Source organism: Triticum aestivum, chromosome 3A (assembly GCF_018294505.1).
Source record: "Triticum aestivum cultivar Chinese Spring chromosome 3A, IWGSC CS RefSeq v2.1, whole genome shotgun sequence".
NCBI classification, from domain to species: Eukaryota; Viridiplantae; Streptophyta; class Magnoliopsida; order Poales; family Poaceae; genus Triticum; species Triticum aestivum.
Genome location: NC_057800.1, coordinates 697,547,731 through 697,567,190, shown reverse-complemented (window position 1 = coordinate 697,567,190; position 19,460 = coordinate 697,547,731). Strand labels below are relative to the sequence as shown.

The 19,460-nt window shown below is 48.0% G+C and overlaps 1 protein-coding gene and 1 long non-coding RNA gene across 2 annotated transcripts; one reads left to right on the top strand and one right to left on the bottom strand.

The window, feature by feature from the left end:
• Nucleotides 1–13,308: 13,308 nt before the first annotated feature.
• On the top strand, nucleotides 13,309–14,927 carry LOC123059213 (putative B3 domain-containing protein Os03g0621600). The gene is made up of 4 exons (XM_044481831.1): nucleotides 13,309–13,425; nucleotides 13,647–14,094; nucleotides 14,174–14,361; nucleotides 14,679–14,927. Exons 1-4 carry the CDS (start codon nucleotides 13,309–13,311, stop codon nucleotides 14,925–14,927), a joined length of 1,002 nt encoding a protein of 333 aa, XP_044337766.1.
• Nucleotides 14,928–17,175: 2,248 nt separating this feature from the next.
• Nucleotides 17,176–18,633, bottom strand: LOC123059211 (uncharacterized). Its single transcript, XR_006427389.1, has 2 exons — nucleotides 18,237–18,633; nucleotides 17,176–17,664 (listed from the first exon to the last, which is right to left on the bottom strand). It is a non-coding gene; the product is annotated as an uncharacterized lncRNA (long non-coding RNA).
• Nucleotides 18,634–19,460: the final 827 nt, after the last annotated feature.

The window sequence follows — 19,460 nt, the reverse complement described above, 5'->3', positions numbered from 1 at the left end:
ACAGTCATTGTCCTGATACCGAAAGGAAAAGACCCCCAAACATTGAAAGACTGCAGGCCAATTTGTCTATGTAACGTCATCTACAAAGTAGTAGCGAAGTGCCTTGTGAATCGTCTACGGCCGTTGCTAGATGGGATAATTTCGGAAACCCAAAGTGCTTTCATCCCGGGCAGGATGATCACGGATAATGCTATCATCGCCTTTGAATGCTTCCACAAGGTCCAACACAACAGGAATGCTAGAGACGCATATGTTGCCTACAAGTTGGACCTAGCCAAAGCATATGACAGGATTGATTGAAACTTTCTGGAAGGTGTGTTGAGGAAGGTTGGTTTTTGTCACAAATGGACGAGTTGGGTCATGCAATGTGTCCGCTCTGTGAGATATAGTGTCAGATGCAACGGGGATATGCTGGAACCTTTCGTACCCTCCCGGGGACTGAGACAAGCGGACCCCCTCAGCCCATACCTTTTTCTCTTTGTCGCAGATGGATTGGTGCACCTTTTGAGGAAGGAAATGTCTGACAATAATTTGACCCCTCTGAAAATTGCTAGAAACAGCCCGGGTATTTCAAACCTTTTATTTGCGGACGATAGCTTGTTTTTTTTCAAAGCCGCGCCGGAACAAGCTGAAACTATCAAAAGAGTCCTTAATACCTTTCAGAGATGCACCGGGCAGCTTCTCAGTGCAAGTAAATGCTCCCTCCTTTTTAGTGAAGCTTGCCCGAAAGGCGTCAGAGAGGAAATCAAGAGCATACTGGGTGTGCAAAGCGATTCTTTTGAGAGTAAATATCTTGGGCTGCCAACACCTGAAAGAAGAATGAAAGATGATTAATTTCAGCCTATTATGGATAGATTTGGTAAAATATGCAATGATTGGTCAGAGAAATTTATGTCCTACGAGGCCAAGGAAACCCACGTTAAATCGGTTGTTCAAGCCCTGCCCACCTTCACCATGAGTGTCTTAATGCTCTCCAAGGGCTTCTGCAAGAAATATGAAAGAATGATTAGAAACTTTTGGTGTGGAGACAAGGATGGACACAGGAAGGTTCATTGGATGTCCTGGGAGCGAATGACCATGCCAAAGAGAGCGGGTGGCATTGGGTTTAGAGATATGCACCTATTTAATCAGGCCCTCCTAGCGAAGCAGGGCTGGAGGCTCATTCAAAAACCAGAGAGCCTTTGCGCAAGAGTTCTTAAATCCAAATATTATCGTAATGGAAATCTCCTTGATACTGTGCTTGCTTCGGATGCGTCGTCGGTTTGGCGGGCAATTGAGTTTGGTCTAGAGCTCCTAAAAAAAGGTCTAATATGGCGAGTAGGGGATGGAAAAAGTACAAATCCAACGGGATCAATGGATCCCAAGGAGAGAAGGTCTCAAGTCAGCCACATTCATTAGAAGATCTCGAATCCGGTGGGTTAACCAACTTTTACACCCGGACAGGAAGGAGAGGAATGAGGGTCTGATAAGATAAATCTGCTACCCGTTCGATGCCGATGAAATCTGTAAAATCCCTATACCTTCCTCGGATGCGGAGGACCGAGTTGCTTGGCACTACGAGAAGAACGGTGTCTTCTCTGTGAGAAGTGCGTACAAGTTGGCTGCTGGTGGCCTACCCCAGATGATACACAACCCCTTAAACTCCTCTAGCGAGCCAAACGGCGGTAGCATTTGGGATTTAATTTGGAAAGCAAAGGTCCCAGGGAAAGTTCGCATTTTCGGATGGAGGGTGGTGACAAATACCTTAGCAACAAAGGAAAATAAATGGAGAAGAACCCTTGAGGTGGACGCTACCTGCACTATGGTAGAAACTAGGGTTCTACCCGGTCTAGGGCATAGCCTGTAAGGGAAGGAGGGAGGAGGTCGGAGGAGATTGCGCGGCGGCCGGCGGCTGGGCGCCGTCCTTGGGGCTGGTGCGACGGCGGCGGACGCAAGAGGCGGCTAGGGTTTAGGTCTCCCGGCTCCCTAAGGGAAGCCGAGCAAATATTGATTGCTTCTTGCTTGATTAGATTGATACATCTCCTCTCCTTATATAGAGAGGTTTACTTGACTCCTAAGCAAATGATCCTAATACGATAAGATAATTGGGCTAAGCCCCTAATAATGATTAAGATACTTGGGCCATAACCCACTTGGCTAAGCCCCTAATATGCTGGTCATAACACTTCTCCCCGCCTGCACAAACAGCTCGTCCTCGAGCTGTAAGGTGGGGAAGCGCTTGCTGAACTCCTCGAGGTGATCAACCAGCGTCAAACACCTTCGCGACAGCTGGGGCGGCAAGGTCGGCGGCGACGACGTCCTCCGGAATGTAGTCTGCAACCTCCAGGTAGAAGAGTCGTGGGCAGGCGTGGCCGGGCGTGTAGGGCTCGTCGCAGTTGAAGCACAACCCTTGGCGGCGACGCTCGAGTAGCTCGATCGAGGTGAGCCGGCGGAACGGGCGCGCCGCGATCGCGGCGAGGGGTGCCGCGGAAGCCTGAGCAGGCCGACCCTGAGCGGGATCTGGCCAGGGTAGCGACCCAATGGCCCGGGACGGTGACTCCTGCCGGACGGCCACCGCGCGGCGCTCGAACGCGCGGGCGTAGTACATGGCCGTCTGGAGATCCTGGGGTCCCCGAAGCTCCATGTCCATGCGAATGTGATCCGGAAGTCCACCGACAAAGAGGTCGGCCCGCTGCTGCGCCGTCACGCCCGACGCGTGGCTTGCCAGGGCCTGGAAACGGTCGGCGAAGTTCTGAACCGTGGAGGTGAAGGGAAGGGGGCCTAGCTCCGCCAGGCGGCTCCCGCGGATCGGGGGCCCAAAACGAAGGAGGCAGAGCTCGCGGAAGCGCTCCCAAGGGGGCATGCTGCCCTCGTCCTGCTCAAGGGCGTAGTACCAGGTCTGTGCCGCGCCACAGAGGTGGTAAGAGGCGAGCCAGATGCGCTCCGAGGCAAGGGTGCGCTGCCCGCGAAAGAACTGGTCGCACTGGTTGAGCCAGTTGAGGGGGTCCTTCGTGCTGTCATAGGTGGCGAAGTCGATCTTGGCGAACCGCGGCGGTGTCTGGGTCGGAGTGCCGTGTTGAGCTGGCTCGGAGGTGCGGAGCAGCGAGGCGGGTGGCGCCTGGTCGGAGTACTCCGGGTAGGGACCCACGGAGCCGGATGGCCTGCCGAACTGCAGAAACGGGGTCGACTGCTCCGGAGCCGTGGTGTAGACTGGCTATGGCGAAGACCCAGCGGCCCAAGCTGGTAGTGGCGACGGGGAGGGCGGGAACCGGACCTGTTGTATCGGCAGGCCAGCCGGTGACGGCAGTCCGGAGCTGGGCAGAGGTGGCGCCTGGAGTTGCAGCGGCTGATGTGGGGAGTGGGCGAACGCGGCGGTAGCCGCGGTGGCAGTAGGGGGCCACTGCGGCCAGAGGGGAGCCGCGGCCGGGGGCGGCTGCAGGTGTAGCAGTGACGGTGGCAGCCCGCTGTGGTGCCCTGCCTGGAACGGCAGCAGCGGTGTCCCGCCAATTGCAGGCGCACCCTGGGACGGCCACGGCAGCCAGAGCTGGGCCGCGGCTGAGGGCGGCTGTAGGTGCAGCAGCGATGGGGGCCCGCTGGTGTGTCCCGCTTGGAACGGCAGCAGGGGCGTCCTGCTCGGGCCAGAGATGCGTTCTGGATCGTCCAGTGCAGCGCCGGATGGCTGTAGGCGGGAGGGGCAGCCGGTGGGGTTGCGTGCGGGCCGGCCAGGTACAGGGTGATGCCCTGGACGGCCGTCACGAGGTCCCGCAAGGTGCTGGACATCTCCTCGGGCGTGAAGACGGGGATCGTCGACGGCGGCGCAGAGGTGATCGGGGCCGGTGGCGTTCAGGACCCGGCCGTGGTCATCGTGGCGGTGGTGATGATGGGCAGCAACGGCGTGGGTGAGGATAACGACATGATCGAACATAAGTCTCTGGATACCAAATTGGTAGAAACTAGGGTTCTACCCGGTCTAGGGCGTAGCCTATAAGAGAAGGAGGGAGGAGGTCGGAGGAGATTGCGCGCCGGCCGGCGGCTGGGCGCCGTCCTTGCGGCTGGTGCGGCGGCGGCGGACGCAAGAGGCGGCTAGGGTTTAGGTCTCCCGACTCCCTAAGGGAAGCCGAGCAAATATTGATTGCTTCTTACTTGATTAGATTGATACATCTCCTCTTCTTATATAGAGATGTTTACTTGACTCTTAAGCAAACGATTCTAATACGATAAGATAATTTGGCTAAGCCTCTAATAATGATTAAGATACTTGGGTCATAATCCATTTGGCTAAGCCCCTAATATGCTGGTCATAACACATTATCTGCAGGAATGGCACCGAGGATGAGTACCATGCAGTGGTTAGGTGCACTAAAAGTCGGAGCCTGGGGTCAGCCATGAGAGAAAGTTGGGCTCTACCAGCCGAGGAAAAGGTCTGGTACACAGGGAAGGATTGGCTTCAGGTGCTCCTGGACTCTGAAAATGAGAGCACGAGAGCAAAAATTCTGCTGCTCATCTGGCGCTGTTGGTTCCTTCGAGAAGACTGTGTACGCAACGAAGGAAAGGAGACTATCAACAGATCAGTCCATTTTCTGAAACAGTACGAAGAAGAGATAAGAAATGTAGGAAATGCGGACGAGTGAACAGGCGGAAAGAATGTGTGCCATAGGGAGGTTAAAACAGTACGAAGAAGAGATAAGAAATGTAGGAGATGCAGCATATCTGGCTAAAACAGGCGAAAGTTCTGCTGGAGCTGTCGCCCGTGACTACCGAGGCCTTGTTCTCTTCTCATCCTGCAAGAAGCTCCAGTTCTGCAGCAGTGTGGAAGAGGCAGAAGCCAGAGCTGTCCTCGTCGGTCTTGAGGACTTGGCCAAACTGTTTAAGGCTTTGTTCGGTTACACCCTGCCCTAAGAGGATTGGAAGAGATTTGAGGGGGATTTGACTTGTAGAGGATTTAATCCACCTCAATCCCTGTCAAAACCCCTCCACAACCCTGTCAACCGAACATGGCCTCAGGGGCGAGTAATCATTGAGACGGACAACCAAACCATAGCCAAGGAACTAGCATTGCAGACGCCGACGCGTTCTCCTTGCTATGGCATCTTGATGGACATTCAAAAGGCTATGAGCACCTTCTCAGAATGCTCCATAAGATATGCAGAAAGGAGCAGAAACTCACTAGCGCTAGCGCATGGTCTTGCCGCGCTGACTAGGAGTCAAGGAGATCAATGTTTGATTGCAGACGTCCCAGCTAGTTTACGATCTCTGATGGTTTCTCAATATCCTAGTCAATCTAGTAGGCCTGTCTACTCTGGTTCTCAAAAAAAAAAAGATTTGGGGGAAACGCACGCAGCGCCGCCGGCGACTGAGGGGAGAGATGGGGAGTGGGTGCACTAGAATGGACAGAAACAGCCTCCTAGGCCCAGCCTGGCTGAGGAATGGGGCCGAATGGGCTCCACCCTCCTTCGAGAGTCTTCCTTCCTTGGTAGAGAGCACAGAGAATTTCCGAGAGGAGAAAAAAGGGCATTTCCTATTTGGGGCTTTAGGCGCCGACCCTCACTCTTAATGCGCGCTGCAGTAACCACACAGTCAACTAACCCGATGCGTTTTTTCTCATAAAAACCTAACCCAATGTGTTTAGTTGCATTTTTTTTCTTCTTTTTTCTTTGTTCTTTTCTTTTTATGTTTTCATCTTTCTTTTTTGATGAACTTTATTCAAATTCGTAAAACGTTACTTCAAATCATTGAACTGTTTTGAACATTTTTTAAATTTGATGAACTTTTTTCTAAATTCAATACACTTTTTAAATTGATTTAAAAATTCAAATTCGATGAACTTTTTTACAAATCCGTGATTTTTTTCAAAACCTGTGAACATTTTTGAATTCACAATATTTTTCGTATTTTGCTATTTTTTGGTTTTTTGGTTTTTTTTCTCTCGAAAGTCAACAGTTGAGCCATGTAGATGGACCGGCCCATGAGGAATGGCGCCAGGAAGCTTTCCTCATGCTGAACATGCCAAAATGAAAAAACACCTACACCTAACGTGTTCCGTTCTATCTTTTTCCTGCTTTCCTTCTTTTTCTTTTCTCTTTTTTCTTGTTTCTTTTCTTATTGCGACGTTTTTCTATTTTTGGTATTTTTTACCTTTGCTAAATTGAATGAACCTTTTCAAATCCGAATAGTTTTTTTCAAAATCACTAAACTTTTTTTTAAATTGATGTAATTTTTTAAAATTGATGAATAGTTTTTCAAAATAGATGACCTTTTTTCAAATTTTATTATTTTTTAAAAATGATGAACTTTTTTAAAATTGAAAAAAAAAATTTCAAAGTCGATGAAATTTCTTTATAATTGAACAAAAAAATTCAAAACCTATGAAATTTTTCCAAAATCACTGAACTTTATAAAATTGATTTTTTTTAAATAATTCCAAAATCTTATTGATATACTCCTTCCGTTCACTTTTGTAAGTCATTTCAGACAACTCAAAATGGGTTGTTTTGTACATTGTCTGAAATGTCTTCGAGGTCTTACAAAAGTGAACAGAGGGAGTAGTATAAATAGTGCATCCACAGTAGTTCTTCTATTCTTTTACATTGTTTTCAGTAAGTGCAATTGAGTAGCCTGAGTCGTTAGCAAAACTTGTACAGGAGTCCAATGGTGCGAGTTTGAATCTTGGACAAAGCCCATCTTTTTGGGTTTTCTCCATGCTATAAGTTCGCTGCGCTCGGGCTTTATTGGCCAACCCAACTGAGCACTATAGTGAGGGCCAGTTCGTTCCACGGCGTAGAGGGCGCCCAAAAGGAGGTCCCTTCTTCGATGATTATGGTTGTGCCTCAGTTTGTCTTATCGTGTGTATGTCCCAACAAGATTCGCGGCCCAATAACACATGACAAATTGATTTCTAGCTGGTTTACTTTGGTCCCGCAAAGTTTTAAGCGAGCAACCAATATAAAAAAAACCTGAAGAGGCAGATCCAACCAAAAATCGACTATCAAACAAGGTCAATCCAACGAACCGAACCGCTCCAATGTGAGTGACAATTGGTGCTCGGCCCAACGCGTTTTTACAACAAAAAAACTACTTTGTTTTTTTTTTGCGAAAAATGCCAACTCTTGGTGTGTTCCACATGTCAATACAAACCAACAATTAAGATGTGAACCAACCTGTGGTTGGATGGTTAGAGGGACTGTGGTATCCCCAGCCCACCAGGGTTCAAGTCCTGGTGCTCGCATTTATTCTTGGATTTATTTCAGGATTTTCGGCGATGCGCATTCAGTGGGAGGAGACGTTTCCGTCGACACAGCCAAGGAAGGTGATGGCAGGGAGCTTCTCGCGCTTATTCCGTTTGATCCTTCTGGCCGATCGGGACACCGGTAGTTGGGCTCGCGCGGAGATGCCTGGTCTAGATCAGGACGCCTTATAGCCTTCGTCCCCTGCTAGGTTTGCTTCTTCGTACGGATCTGGGTCGCAAGACTTGCCAATCCTTGATGCGGATGGAGCTGGAGGTGAGGATTTAAATCGGGAGAAATCCGTAGTCGACCTTTCGTCTGCGGTGGTGGCGACGCCCAAGGGCGTCGTTTTCTTCTCCATGGAGACGCTTGTCAGATCTACTTCTACTTCCACCGCGCCATTTGTCTCCCAGGTGAAGCCCTAACTACGGTGGGTGGCGACGAAGTCTTCGGCGTCGTTCCCTTCTTGAAGGCGTCGCCTTGGGAGCTGTGTGACTATGGACACCGTTGGGTGGGCGTTGGCGGCGATCTGGATTAGGAGGTGCAGTTGTGTTTCATCATACGCATCGACCCCGACGGATCTCGGCAGCGTGGCGCAGTGGAGTCTCGGCGTCTGATGCTGGTTCACAGACTCGCGCAGGAGGAAGGCATTGTCTGGCGCCTCGGTGGCGTCGACGGCAGGCCTGGCAAGGTCGATACGTCAGTGTCTGCTTTGAAGATGGATCGATGGAAGACGGCGGCCGCCGCCTCAGAGAGTGCACCGGACCGGTCTGTGCCCCACACCCGGCAAGTGGCTTGGTTGAGGCCTCTGGCTTTAGATGTTAGGCTTTGATGCTAAGTGTGTTTGGTATTCGGCTCGGACTATAGGCACCCCTTCATCAAATGGATAGGAGTAGCAACAGATGTTGCCGAGATGATGGTTTGAGACTTACTGATGTATTACTTTAGATCTTTGTGAATAATTAATAAAATGATTGCATGCATCGCCCAGATGCAGAGGCCGAGGTTAATCATCCTTTTTAAAAAAATCGTCTATAAATTGTTTGTACACTATCGTCCGTATAGCATTCCTAGGGCTGCGGCTCAGATGCTAGCTTTTCGCGATGTACTTGAAACTTGCGAGCTGGTGGACCTTGGTTTCTCTGGAGTTCCGTTCACGTATGATAACAGGCGAAGTGGTATGGGTAATGTGAGAGTTCGGTTGGATCGGGCAGTTGCTACAAGTTCGTGGAGAAATATGTTTGCTTATGCTTCTGTTGATCATGTTGTTGCACCATGTTCAGATCATGTTATGCTACTTTTAAAGGGAGAGGTTGATCCAGGCCCTGCAAGTGCAAAGAATAGAAGGTATGAAGTTTTTTGGGAAACAGATCCTGCACTACCTGAAGTCATAAAGGATGCATGGGCTGCGGTAGGAGGGATGCAGAATTTGTGACAGTTGAGAGATGCTCTATCAAAAACAATGATATGCCTTGGTTCATGGAGCAGAAAATTTGGCAACATTAAGAGGGAGCTTGCCAAGTCTCGAACTCAGCTAGAGGAGCTTATGAGTATGAATGCGGATAGACAAGATATAAGAGCAGTATCCGATAAGATGAAAGATTTATTGTACCAGGAGGAGATGATGTGGCTCCAAAGGTCAAGAATATCCTGGCTTAAGGAGGGCAACCGAAACACAAGGTTCTTTCAGAGCAAGGCCATTTGGAGGGCAAGAAAGAACAAGATTCGAGAATTGACAGATAGCATTGGGGTAGTGCACTCCGACTTTGCTGCCATGGGGAAACTTACAACGGATTATTTCAGTAACTTGTTTTCGGCAAACACATCATTAGATGCAGCCCCTGTGATTGACTTAGTGCAACCCTTGGTGTCGGAAGAGGATAATATTAAGCTTTGTGCACCGTTTTCCGATAAGGAAATTTCAGACGCTATGTTCCAGATTGGGCCCTTGAAGGCACCGGGACCGGACGGATTTCCTGCCAGATTTTTTCAGCGGAATTGGAGCACCGTGAAAGATAGTGTGATTGCATCAGTAAAAGATTTCTTTTGTATGGGTATCATGCCGGAGGGAGTAAACTCTACTTCCATTGTTCTTATTCCGAAAATTGCTAACCCTACAAAGTTGTCTGAATACAGGCCCATTAGCTTATGCAACGTGATTTACAAGGTCATCTCAAAGTGCCTGGTGAACCGTTTGCGTCCACTCCTAGATGATTTAATATCAGTGGAACAGAGTGCGTTTATCCCTGGCAGGATGATAACTGATAACGCGTTGGTGGCCTTTGAGTGCCTCCACTACATTAAGCAAGAGAAGGATCCTACGAAAAATTTATGTGCCTACAAGCTCGATCTATCTAAAGTTATGATAGGGTGGACTGGGTTTACCTGAAGTAGGTGATGCAAAAGTTGGGTTCCTCTCAGCGATGGATTGACTGGATAATGACGTGTGTCACATCGGTGAGGTATTCTGTCAAACTTAATGGAACTCTCTTGGATTCATTTGCACCGGCTCAAGGGCTCTGGCAGGGGGACCCTCTTTCACCATATCTATTTTTGTTTGTGGCTAATGGACTATCTGCAATTTTGAGAAATAAAGTGCAAGCTGGAGCTCTCTCACCAGTTCATGTTTGCAGAAGGGCGCCAGGTATATCTCACTTGTTATTTGCTGATGATACCATGCTGTTTTTTGAGGCTTCTAGAGACCAAGCAGAGAGTGTAAAAGGGGCACTAGATATGTATGGTTCAGCTACAGGTCAAAGCCTTAATTATAACAAATGCTCAATTTTCTTTGGGGAGGCTTGCCCAGCGGCAGTTCAAGAGGAAGTCAGAGATGTGTTGAATGTAACTAGCTTAGTCTTTGAGGAAAAATACCTAGGCCTCCCCACACCTGAGGGTTGCATGTCCAAGGGCAAGTTTCAGAATCTTCAAACTAGTCTGACTAAACGACTCGTTTAGTGGGGTGATGGACACCTAGCCCAGCCAGGAAGAGAAGCTTTGATAAAGTCAGTAGCCCAGGCATTACCAACGTACATTATGGGCGTGTTCAAGCTACCATACTCGGTGTGCTATGATCTCACAAGGATGGTAAGGAATTTCTATTGGGGATCGGAAAAAGGCAAGAGGAAAGCTCATTGGAAGGGTTGGGATCATTTGCTGCAACCCAAGGATAGGGGTGGTATGGGTTTTCGGGATTTCCGTTTGTTCAATCAAGCGCTATTAGCTCGCCAAGCATGGCGATTAATATCCAGACCAGAAAGCCTATGTGCACAAGTTCTTAAAGCACGATACTACCCACATGGCAAACTTGAGGATACTGTTTTCACGGGTAATGCCTCCTCCTCATGGCAAGCAATCAGCCATGGTCTCGACTTACTAAAGAAAGGGTTAATTTGGCGTGTTGGGAACGGCAGAAGCATAAGAGTGTGGCGGGACAACTGGATCCCCCGACCTTTTTCATTCAGACCCATCTCACGGCAAGGTGTGTGCCGTGCGCGTTTTGTCTCTGACTTGTTAAATGATAATGGATCTTGGAAGGTTGAGCTGCTCTCTCACTATTTCGTTGCTGCGGATGTTGAAGAGATCATGAAGATCAGGGCTTCTCCGAGACTAGACGATGATAGCATGGAGTCTTCACAATTAGAAGCGCCTATCGCCTCGCGTTTGATGAACTGCACCAAGGGCCTGTGGCCTCCTCTAGTTCAGCGCCGACTGGGGGCAGAGAGTGCTGGAAGTTCATTTGGAATTGCGGCGCTACACCTACGATTGCAAATTTTGTATGGCGAGTGGCAACGGACAGTTTACCGACCTGGAAAAATAAGTGCAGGATCGGCCTTGAGACTACTAGTACATGCCCAGTTTGTGGAGTTGCAGCAGAAGACAATTTTCACCCCTTTGTGAAGTGTCAATATGGCCGGGATCTGTACAGGTCAATGGCAAAAATTTGAAGACTGCCCAATATAGAAACTTTCACCCCTACTGGAAAGGAATGGCTGCTGCATGTCCTAGCCAATTTGAGTGATTTGGAACGATGCATGTTGTTGATGATTTTCTGGAGAGGCTGGTACATAAGGAATGAGCTAGTACACTCTAAGCCTGCTCCGCCAATGGATATATCAATCAGATTCTTGCAAAGCTATATGGAATTTTTGATGGCAGTAAAGTCCAACTCACGTTGTGATCCTACTAGAGGGAAGATGGCAGTCGTTCTGGACGGTGCCACCAAGCGTACAAGTGCAGCGGTGGATGTTTCGCCGACGTGGTCCAAACCGGTGAATGGATGGGTAAAACTTAACACAGATGGGTTTTTTGTCTCAAGTGAAATAGCTGGAGCAGGAATGATGCTGAAAGACTCGGATGGCAAGATTATTTTCTCGCCTGCAGGGCTCTATACTCCTATAGAGATGTTTTGGAGGTTGAACTGTGTGCCTGTATGGAGGGCGTCTCCTATGCTTTGCAGCGGTCAGATTTGCCTATTGCAGTCGAGTTAGACTTTTTTATGGCGGTATCTATGATCACATGTGATGGTTGTGATCAGTCTGCTTATGCTTTTCTCGTAAAGGAGATTAGATATCTTCTTAGTCTTCGTTAATCTTGTATTACTCACGTCTCGCGGTCGCAAAATAAGGCCAGCGATAGTTTAGCTACTTTTGGTAGAGCTTAAAATAGAACCATGACCTCGATTGGGTCGGCTCTGCCGGATGTGTTAGAATTGGTTGCGATGGATTGTACTGATACTTTATGAGTAATACAAGTTTTGAACCCACAAAAAAAGTGGATAACTACCTCTTAATATATTAGAACAAAGGCTGAACTGTTGTCTGTGTGGCCCATTTTGCACTCGTTGTTTATTTTTGATAAATCTGAAGAGATTATTTAAATTATAATCCCAGAAATAAAAATAACAACAACAAAGCCTTTAGTCCCAAACAAGTTGGGGTAGGCTAGAGGTGAAACCCATAAGATCTCGCAACCAACTCATGGCTCTGGCACATGGATAGCAAGCTTCCACGCACCCCTGTCCATAGCTAGCTCTTTGTCGATACTCCAATCCTTCAGGTCTCTCTTAACGGACTCCTCCCATGTCAAAATCGGTCGACCCCGCCCTCTCTTGACATTCTCCGCACGCTTTAGCCGTCCGCTATGCACTGGAGCTTCTGGAGGCCTGCGCTGAATATGCCCAAACCATCTCAAAAGATGTTGGACAAGCTTCTCCTCAATTGGTGCTACCCCAACTCTATCTCGTATATCATCATTCCGGACTCGATCCTTCCTCGTGTGGCCACACATCCATCTCAACATACCATCTCTGCCACACCTAAATGTTGAACATGTCGCCTTTTAGTCGGCCAACACTCCGCGCCATACAACATTGCGGGTCGAACCGCCGTCCTGTAAAACTTGCCTTTTAGCTTTTGTGGCACTTTCTTGTCACAGAGACTGCCAGAAGTTTGGCACCACTTCATCCATCCGGCTTTGATTCGATGGTTCACATCTTCATCAATACCCCCATCCTCCTGTAACATTGACCCCAAATACCGAAAGGTGTCCTTCCGAGGTACCTCCAGAAATAAAAATAACTTTCAAATATTTGCATGTTATAAATATTCGTATTGTACTTACAAATGAAATAACTTACTACGCAACCTGAAAACTTGTTCATTTATTATTTTAAAATATTCAAATATTTAACATAAAATTTCTGAATTATACAAGGATACTCACACGCAACCTCATCCGGTCACCCCCCACATACACTCTCCCCAACGCATCCTTTGTCAAGTCTTCTCGCCTCTGACAGGCACACCTACTAGTAGGCGTCTAGAAGTCGGAGAGGCGTTGGACTTCTACTTGACTAATCTCTCTGACGTTTGGCTTTCTAAACTCTTCAGAACGTTCTCCAGTCTCTCTCTCTCTCTCTCTCTCTCTCTCTCTCTCTGAATCTCCGATAATCACTGGTATGCTTCAACTCTTCTCTCCCTCCCTCTGAAATACTGCAATCCTCTATTTTCCGAAATGATTCTTCAACTTTTAGTTGGTACTTTGCGTCTTTGCCTAAAAAATTCAGGCACGGTTCGTTTTTGTTGTAGTTCCATTCCGTGGTTAGGAGATGGGCAAGCCATGTAAGAAACACAAGGAGCTGGATGAACATCGCTACTGGAACCACACAGAGGAACAAGATAAGCGTTTCTTCAAGGTTATGATTGGCGACTTCCATGAGAGAATGGTAAGCTATTTTCAGTTGGTCTGAATTGTGTTCTTGCTTTCTATGGAAACAAAAGAGGAACCTCTGGGAGTGAAATTTGGTCAGATCTGGGCAACCCTCTGTTCTCTCATGTTACTCTGTTTCGCATCTGAAATATAGCAGCTGAGCTTTCTTCAGCGTTTTGTTCTGTGTAACAGATTTAGTGTCTCCTGACCTTGTGTGCTTTACCTTGTTTCCTACAGATCATACCAGATAGGTTTGTCCAACATTTCAGGGGGGAAAGAGGACGAACTATTAAGCTAGTATCACGCCATGGTTATACTTTTGATGTTCAGATTACCAAGAATTTGGAGAAACTAGTCCTTGATTCGGGATGGAAGGCGTTTGCTCGTGCCCATAACTTGAGAAGGGGGGACTTTCTTGTGTTCAAGTATGATGGCCACTCTCAGTTGAAGGTTTTGATCTTTGGCCCGAGCGGTTGCGAGAAACTTCCGGCGTGCAATCTCATGAAAAATGCTGCTCCTGCTAAAGACTGGTGGGGGAACACTGATGACATTGTAAACACTTGTCACGATCCTCCCATGAAACTTCCACATTGTGGAAGACAAATTAGGCCAAGTATGGATAGCTCAAGGCAGGGGAATGACATCATCCATGTCAGCTCGTCGAGCTCTGCTTCAGATTCAGCAGGTTATGATTCACAATGTCAAACCCGCCATATATTATGCCCCATAAAACTTCATATATGACTTTTATTTTCTTTGTTTAGGAGGTATTTCATCTTCAAAAGATGATCATTCCCTGCCAGGTTGTATCCTCGCAAATGGCACCCTCTTGAATCTAAATCGGGTGCAGAAGAAGCAACTTAAAGAAAAAATCCGAGCTATGAATTCTGAAATCCCCATTTATGGGTGTGTCAGAAGGAAGAGCAGTATTTACGGAGCAAACCGTAGCCTTGTGAGTTAAAACCTCTGTTCTTGAATGGATACTGTATTGCTAACGAGTGGTAAATCTGGCTGTTTATCTTTGCATTTTACTTACAAAAACAATGTTTGTCTTACCCAAGTGTTGTTGGCTTATTCTGCATATTCATTGAAGTTGTATTTCAGTCATGTAACCATTGGGATAGAAAATTCTAGTTGGAGCAGATTGAAACTTAAAGAACTTTGCTACTAGACTACAGAATGGTAATATCATGGATGTGCAGATAGTCCACTACACCATGATGTTTGCTTTGAGTTAGCATTACTAAAGATCCTTTCTCCCTTTATCAGGATATATCAAGAAAATATGCTGAAGTATACCTTCCATTTAAGGAACAAATGCTGACCCTTCAGCGCCATGGCAAGAAGTGGGAAGTGCGGTGTCGTGTTAAAAATAACAAAACCAAAAGGCTTATGAGAGGGTGGAAGCATTTTGCGCGTGACAACAGCTTGAGGCTCGGAGATGCCTGCCTCTTTGAGCTACTGAGAAACAAGAAGAAGTATGTGATGAATGTCCATATCATTCGCAAATCCCTTTAGAAGAGGTGAAGTATAACATATTTCCTACCATTGCTACCAACTTTTGGTATGGTGAATTACTGCATCAAGCATTGTTGTAACCCAAGAATTGTTTGCCAAAAGATTCTGGGTATCAGAAATTCCCTATAATAATTTAGGAGTTATGAGCTCAAATCTAATTATGTTTGGGCTGCAGTCCATTGCATCATCTCTCTATCTCACCGTACTCTCTCTCTCCAGGAAATGCGCATCTGAAGAAAAGCTGCCCACAAGATTCAAGAAACAGAAGTAGCAAAAGGAGTTTTGGGTAAGGCCAGAAGAGTGGAGCACTGAAGCAAAGAGCTCAGAGTTCATAATAAAGCTCAAGTCCAGTTAGTTTCAGCTGCCTTTTGTGTTATCATGGATGTATAATACTCTTAAGACCTTATGTTTACCTTATGTTTAAGTGGATGAACTGTAATGTCGGATAGGACAATATTATGTTAGAGGTTATTGCGTGGATGTACTGTGGGTTATGTCAGGACAGAGTTAGATTATGGTCAGTTGCTCATATTTGCTGTTGGTTGCAGTTCCTAGGGTATACCTGGCTATCATATTGTGTGTGCTATAAATATTGTCATGAATAGGGACCGGAAAATCCTAAATTCAAATAAAAGAAGGATTAATTCTGATAAAAAGCGGACTGCCCTATCTAACAAGATTGCGGAAATATGATGTGTCGTCCTTTATCTTCAAGAAACAAAAGGAGATTTCTTTGATCAGATATGCTTTAAGAGCAACTCCAACGGGCCGATCCAAATGGACGGTGATTTTATGTGCCTTTTGTCCGTTTGGGTCAGCCAGGCGGATACGAATATCCGCTTTCGCGTTTGGGTCGGCGCGTGCGCCTAACACTGGCCTGACCCATTTTTGACAGCGCGAAAAAAAAGCATGCAATAATTATACATTAAAGCTAGCCACAAAGGCCGGCGAGAGTCCATGCGTCCACATTAGCATTAATAAAAACTAAAAATAAACTAAACTACGAGGCGACGTGCTGCCCTAGGCGTCGTCGTCATCGTCCTCGGGGTCCGTGAGGTCGATGAGCGTCAGCGCAGGGCCGGCCCAGGAGAACACCAGGTTCTAGAGGGCGTTCATGTCGGGCGCGGGCTGTGCGGCCGCCTATGCCGCCGCGGCCTGGCGCGCCTCCTCCTCGGCGTCACGCTGCTCGGCCTCGGCGTCGCGCTCGAGCATCTCGAGGTACTCGCCGTCGCGGCACTCCTCGGCCAGCCGGATGTGGCGCTAGTGCTCGAGGTACGCCGCCTCCTGCGCCGGTGTCGGCCCCACCCAGACCGGCGGCGCCCTGACCCACTCGCGCACTACTCCCGTCCAGGAGTAGCGTTCGATGGGGGACGGCTCCGGCTCCGGCTTCAGCTCCGGCTCGGCTCTCACAGGGGACGACGGGGTCACCGGCGGCAGGACGCAGTCGCCCCGCAGAGAGGGCCATGGCCGCCTCATACGCCACCTCCTCTTCCTTTGCCGCCGCCCTGCGCCGCTCGTCCTCCTCACTCTCTCGGTAGACCGCCGCAAGGGCAGCCTGGTAGGCGGCCTCCGCCGCCTAGTCCTCCTCGCGGACGATGAGCGGGGGCGGTGGCATGGTGCGGTCGACCTCGCGGACGCCGCGGCGCCTCGCCTTCTCGTGCTCGAAGGCGAACCAGCGCGCCCTGTTGGCCGAGTCGGAGGCGTAGGCGGCGTCGCGGCGCTGCTCCGGCGTCAGGAGCGCCTGCCGGTGCCGCACCTCCTCCACGTGCGCCCTGGCCGATCGTGGGACCGTCGGCACCGGGATCCTCTCCGGATCTAGGTGCCAGTCGTGCAGCAGGGTGGCGTCGGGGTACGGGAGAGGCACGTGGTGCTGTCGGTGCCACTCCGCATGGTGCATCGGCACGTTGACGCGATGCCTCGGCCAGCGAGCTGGTGCCGATGGAGGGGGAGAAACTCTGGGGGAAAGGGGGTGGCGGGCGACTTGCTCTTGGCCTTGTTGCTGCTGTCGGCGCCGAAGAAGAGCCCCATTTGGCACGACTGAGGTGGCTAGGGTTTGCCGGCGATGGGGGAGCGAGTGTGGCTAGATGGGGACGGGTCTGGCTGGATGAGGACGGCCCCGCCGTGTAAAAACCGTAAAATAATAATAATAATAATAATAATAATAATAATAATAAAATTAGATAACGATAATTTCAACCGCGTTGCCTAAACATTAATTAAAATAATAGAAACAACTACTTTTAATATATTTTTACAGGAAATAGCATTTAGTCATACACAACAATTCTTCTCCAAACCTCCCTATATTTTATAGACCCTTGTCTCATTTCTCTCACACAAAGTAAATGCCAACTAATGGCCAGCCAAGCAAATCACACTTGTCCCTAATACAGCCCACAAGAGACACAAGTGGAGGCATGCATGCAAGACTAACCACGCATGCATGTAATGCCTCTCCAAACCGACATAGCTATTCACCCCACTATAAATAGGAGCCATCCCTTTCACTGTGGCCACACACAATCATCCGCTGGAGAAACCCCTCTACCTTTTCACCTTGCCTTTTCACTTTCTGCCACACTACTGTCCTCCACTGCTGTGAAGCTCTTTGGCTTGCATGCGCCACCAGGTACTAATCAAGTACCTTGTTGTGTTAGCCCTTCTTGCTTGACCTCTTATCTATCTCCACCTCGGTTTGAATCAGTCCATGAGCATCTATTCACCTTGATCTATTTACCTTGCAGTAAAAAGAACAAAATGTTTGCGTAAACACCCAAGTTAGTCAAAACTAATTAGATCAATTGCAAAAGCTTGTAAAAGTTTCTGTGAATGACATACGTGGCTTGTACTAGATCTAACATGCCAAGAATCAAATCTTAAGTACTAGCAACTTGCTAAGACATGTATGTGTGTATCCAAAAGATCAACCTTCCTGTGTATACTACCTTGTCCTAATTATTAATCCCTGCCAATCTGTAGCAAACATTGAGTGATTGATGTTTATAATCTACTCACAAGTAATTATTTTTGGAGTTTCACTGCCACTGTTTACTTCTATATGGTGTTCAAGGATGAGTAGCACTAGTTAGATCTAATCAGTAGCAATACCATGACCACACCATAGATTAAATCTTGATTAATTTCATGGCCTTGAGATAAACAAAGAGAAAGAAGGCAATATGGCTAAGAGGGGAATAGTAGGGCCTGAGATAAAATGAACAATATATGCACACCCACATTCATACATAGCAGGCACTTGTTGTGAAATTTGGAGCACTTCATGGAGAAGGAATCAGGAATAGTACTTACCAGTAGTAGCAGTAGGATGTGGCTAGTCCACACCGTTAGCAGCAAAGCCATGGCAACCGAGCAGCGCCGGTGAAGCCGCACGCGCCCGACGCCCGTGGCTGCACGCCTTGTGCGTGTGGCTGCGCTGGGGGGGGGGGGGTGTAGGCATGGAGACGTCGTTGCCGCTGCAGCCGGTGGCAAGCCCACCGGACCTGGATCAGGCGGCGCTAGGATTGAGTGGTGGCGATGTTTTTGGCGGCGGCGGATCAAATAAATAGGGGGAAATGGTAGAGGGAGACGAGAGGAATCTGTAGGTGTCCGCCGTGTCGCCGGAGATGCCCGTACGGGGCAGATCGAGGCGACGGCGGCCGTGCTCTGTTCTTTGGGGAGAGAGAGAGGTGAGCAAGCTGGTTCTGTTCGTGGGACAACAGAGAAGTTGATGCCTCTTTTGGTTCATAGGATAGGATTATTATAGGAATAGGAATTTTGTAGAAAATGAGATGGCATGTATCTCAAATTCTGTGAGTAGGAATAGGAAATGAGATGTCATTTTGTTTACATCAAAGGAATTTTTCCATTGAGTCTAGGCTCATTTTTATTTTCTTATAAAATCTGGAGGATAGGAACCAATCCTATGTAGGAATAAAAATCTATTCCTATGAACCAAAAGGCTTTAAAGAAAAAATCCTATAAAAATCCTATCCTCTAAAATTCTTATGAAATTCCTCCAAACCAAAGGAGGCCTGAGTAGTCTTTTTGATAGACTCGGGCTGGGGCTCGACCCGCGTAGTACTAGTAATGCAGTACTAGGCTGCTGTTTCCTTTTTACTTATCATTTCTTTTATCACTCTCTGGACTGGATGACATACGTGCATGCTACTCTGATTTGAATGGCATGGATGCATTTTATATCTCAATGAAACACTAGGACGTATCAGTACCTAGTTAATTAATTATGGCTTGCCCAACATGGCCGTGTTGCTGGATGTTTAGATTTTAATTAGGCAATATAAACATGTTGGTGAAATTAAACCCTTTAAGAGTAGCGCAAAGAGCGGTCGCTCGCGCGTGCCACGTCTCACAGGTACGACAAAGAAAAAAAGAACTGATTGCTTTGCATCGCTAGTCGCTAGAAAGATAAAAAGAAAAGAGGAGCGACTGGTCGGGCGCGTTCCCTTCCTCACGAAACAACCTTCCCCTCTTCTCTCCTCGTTTCCTCTTCTCCGGGCGGACCTAGGGTTGCCG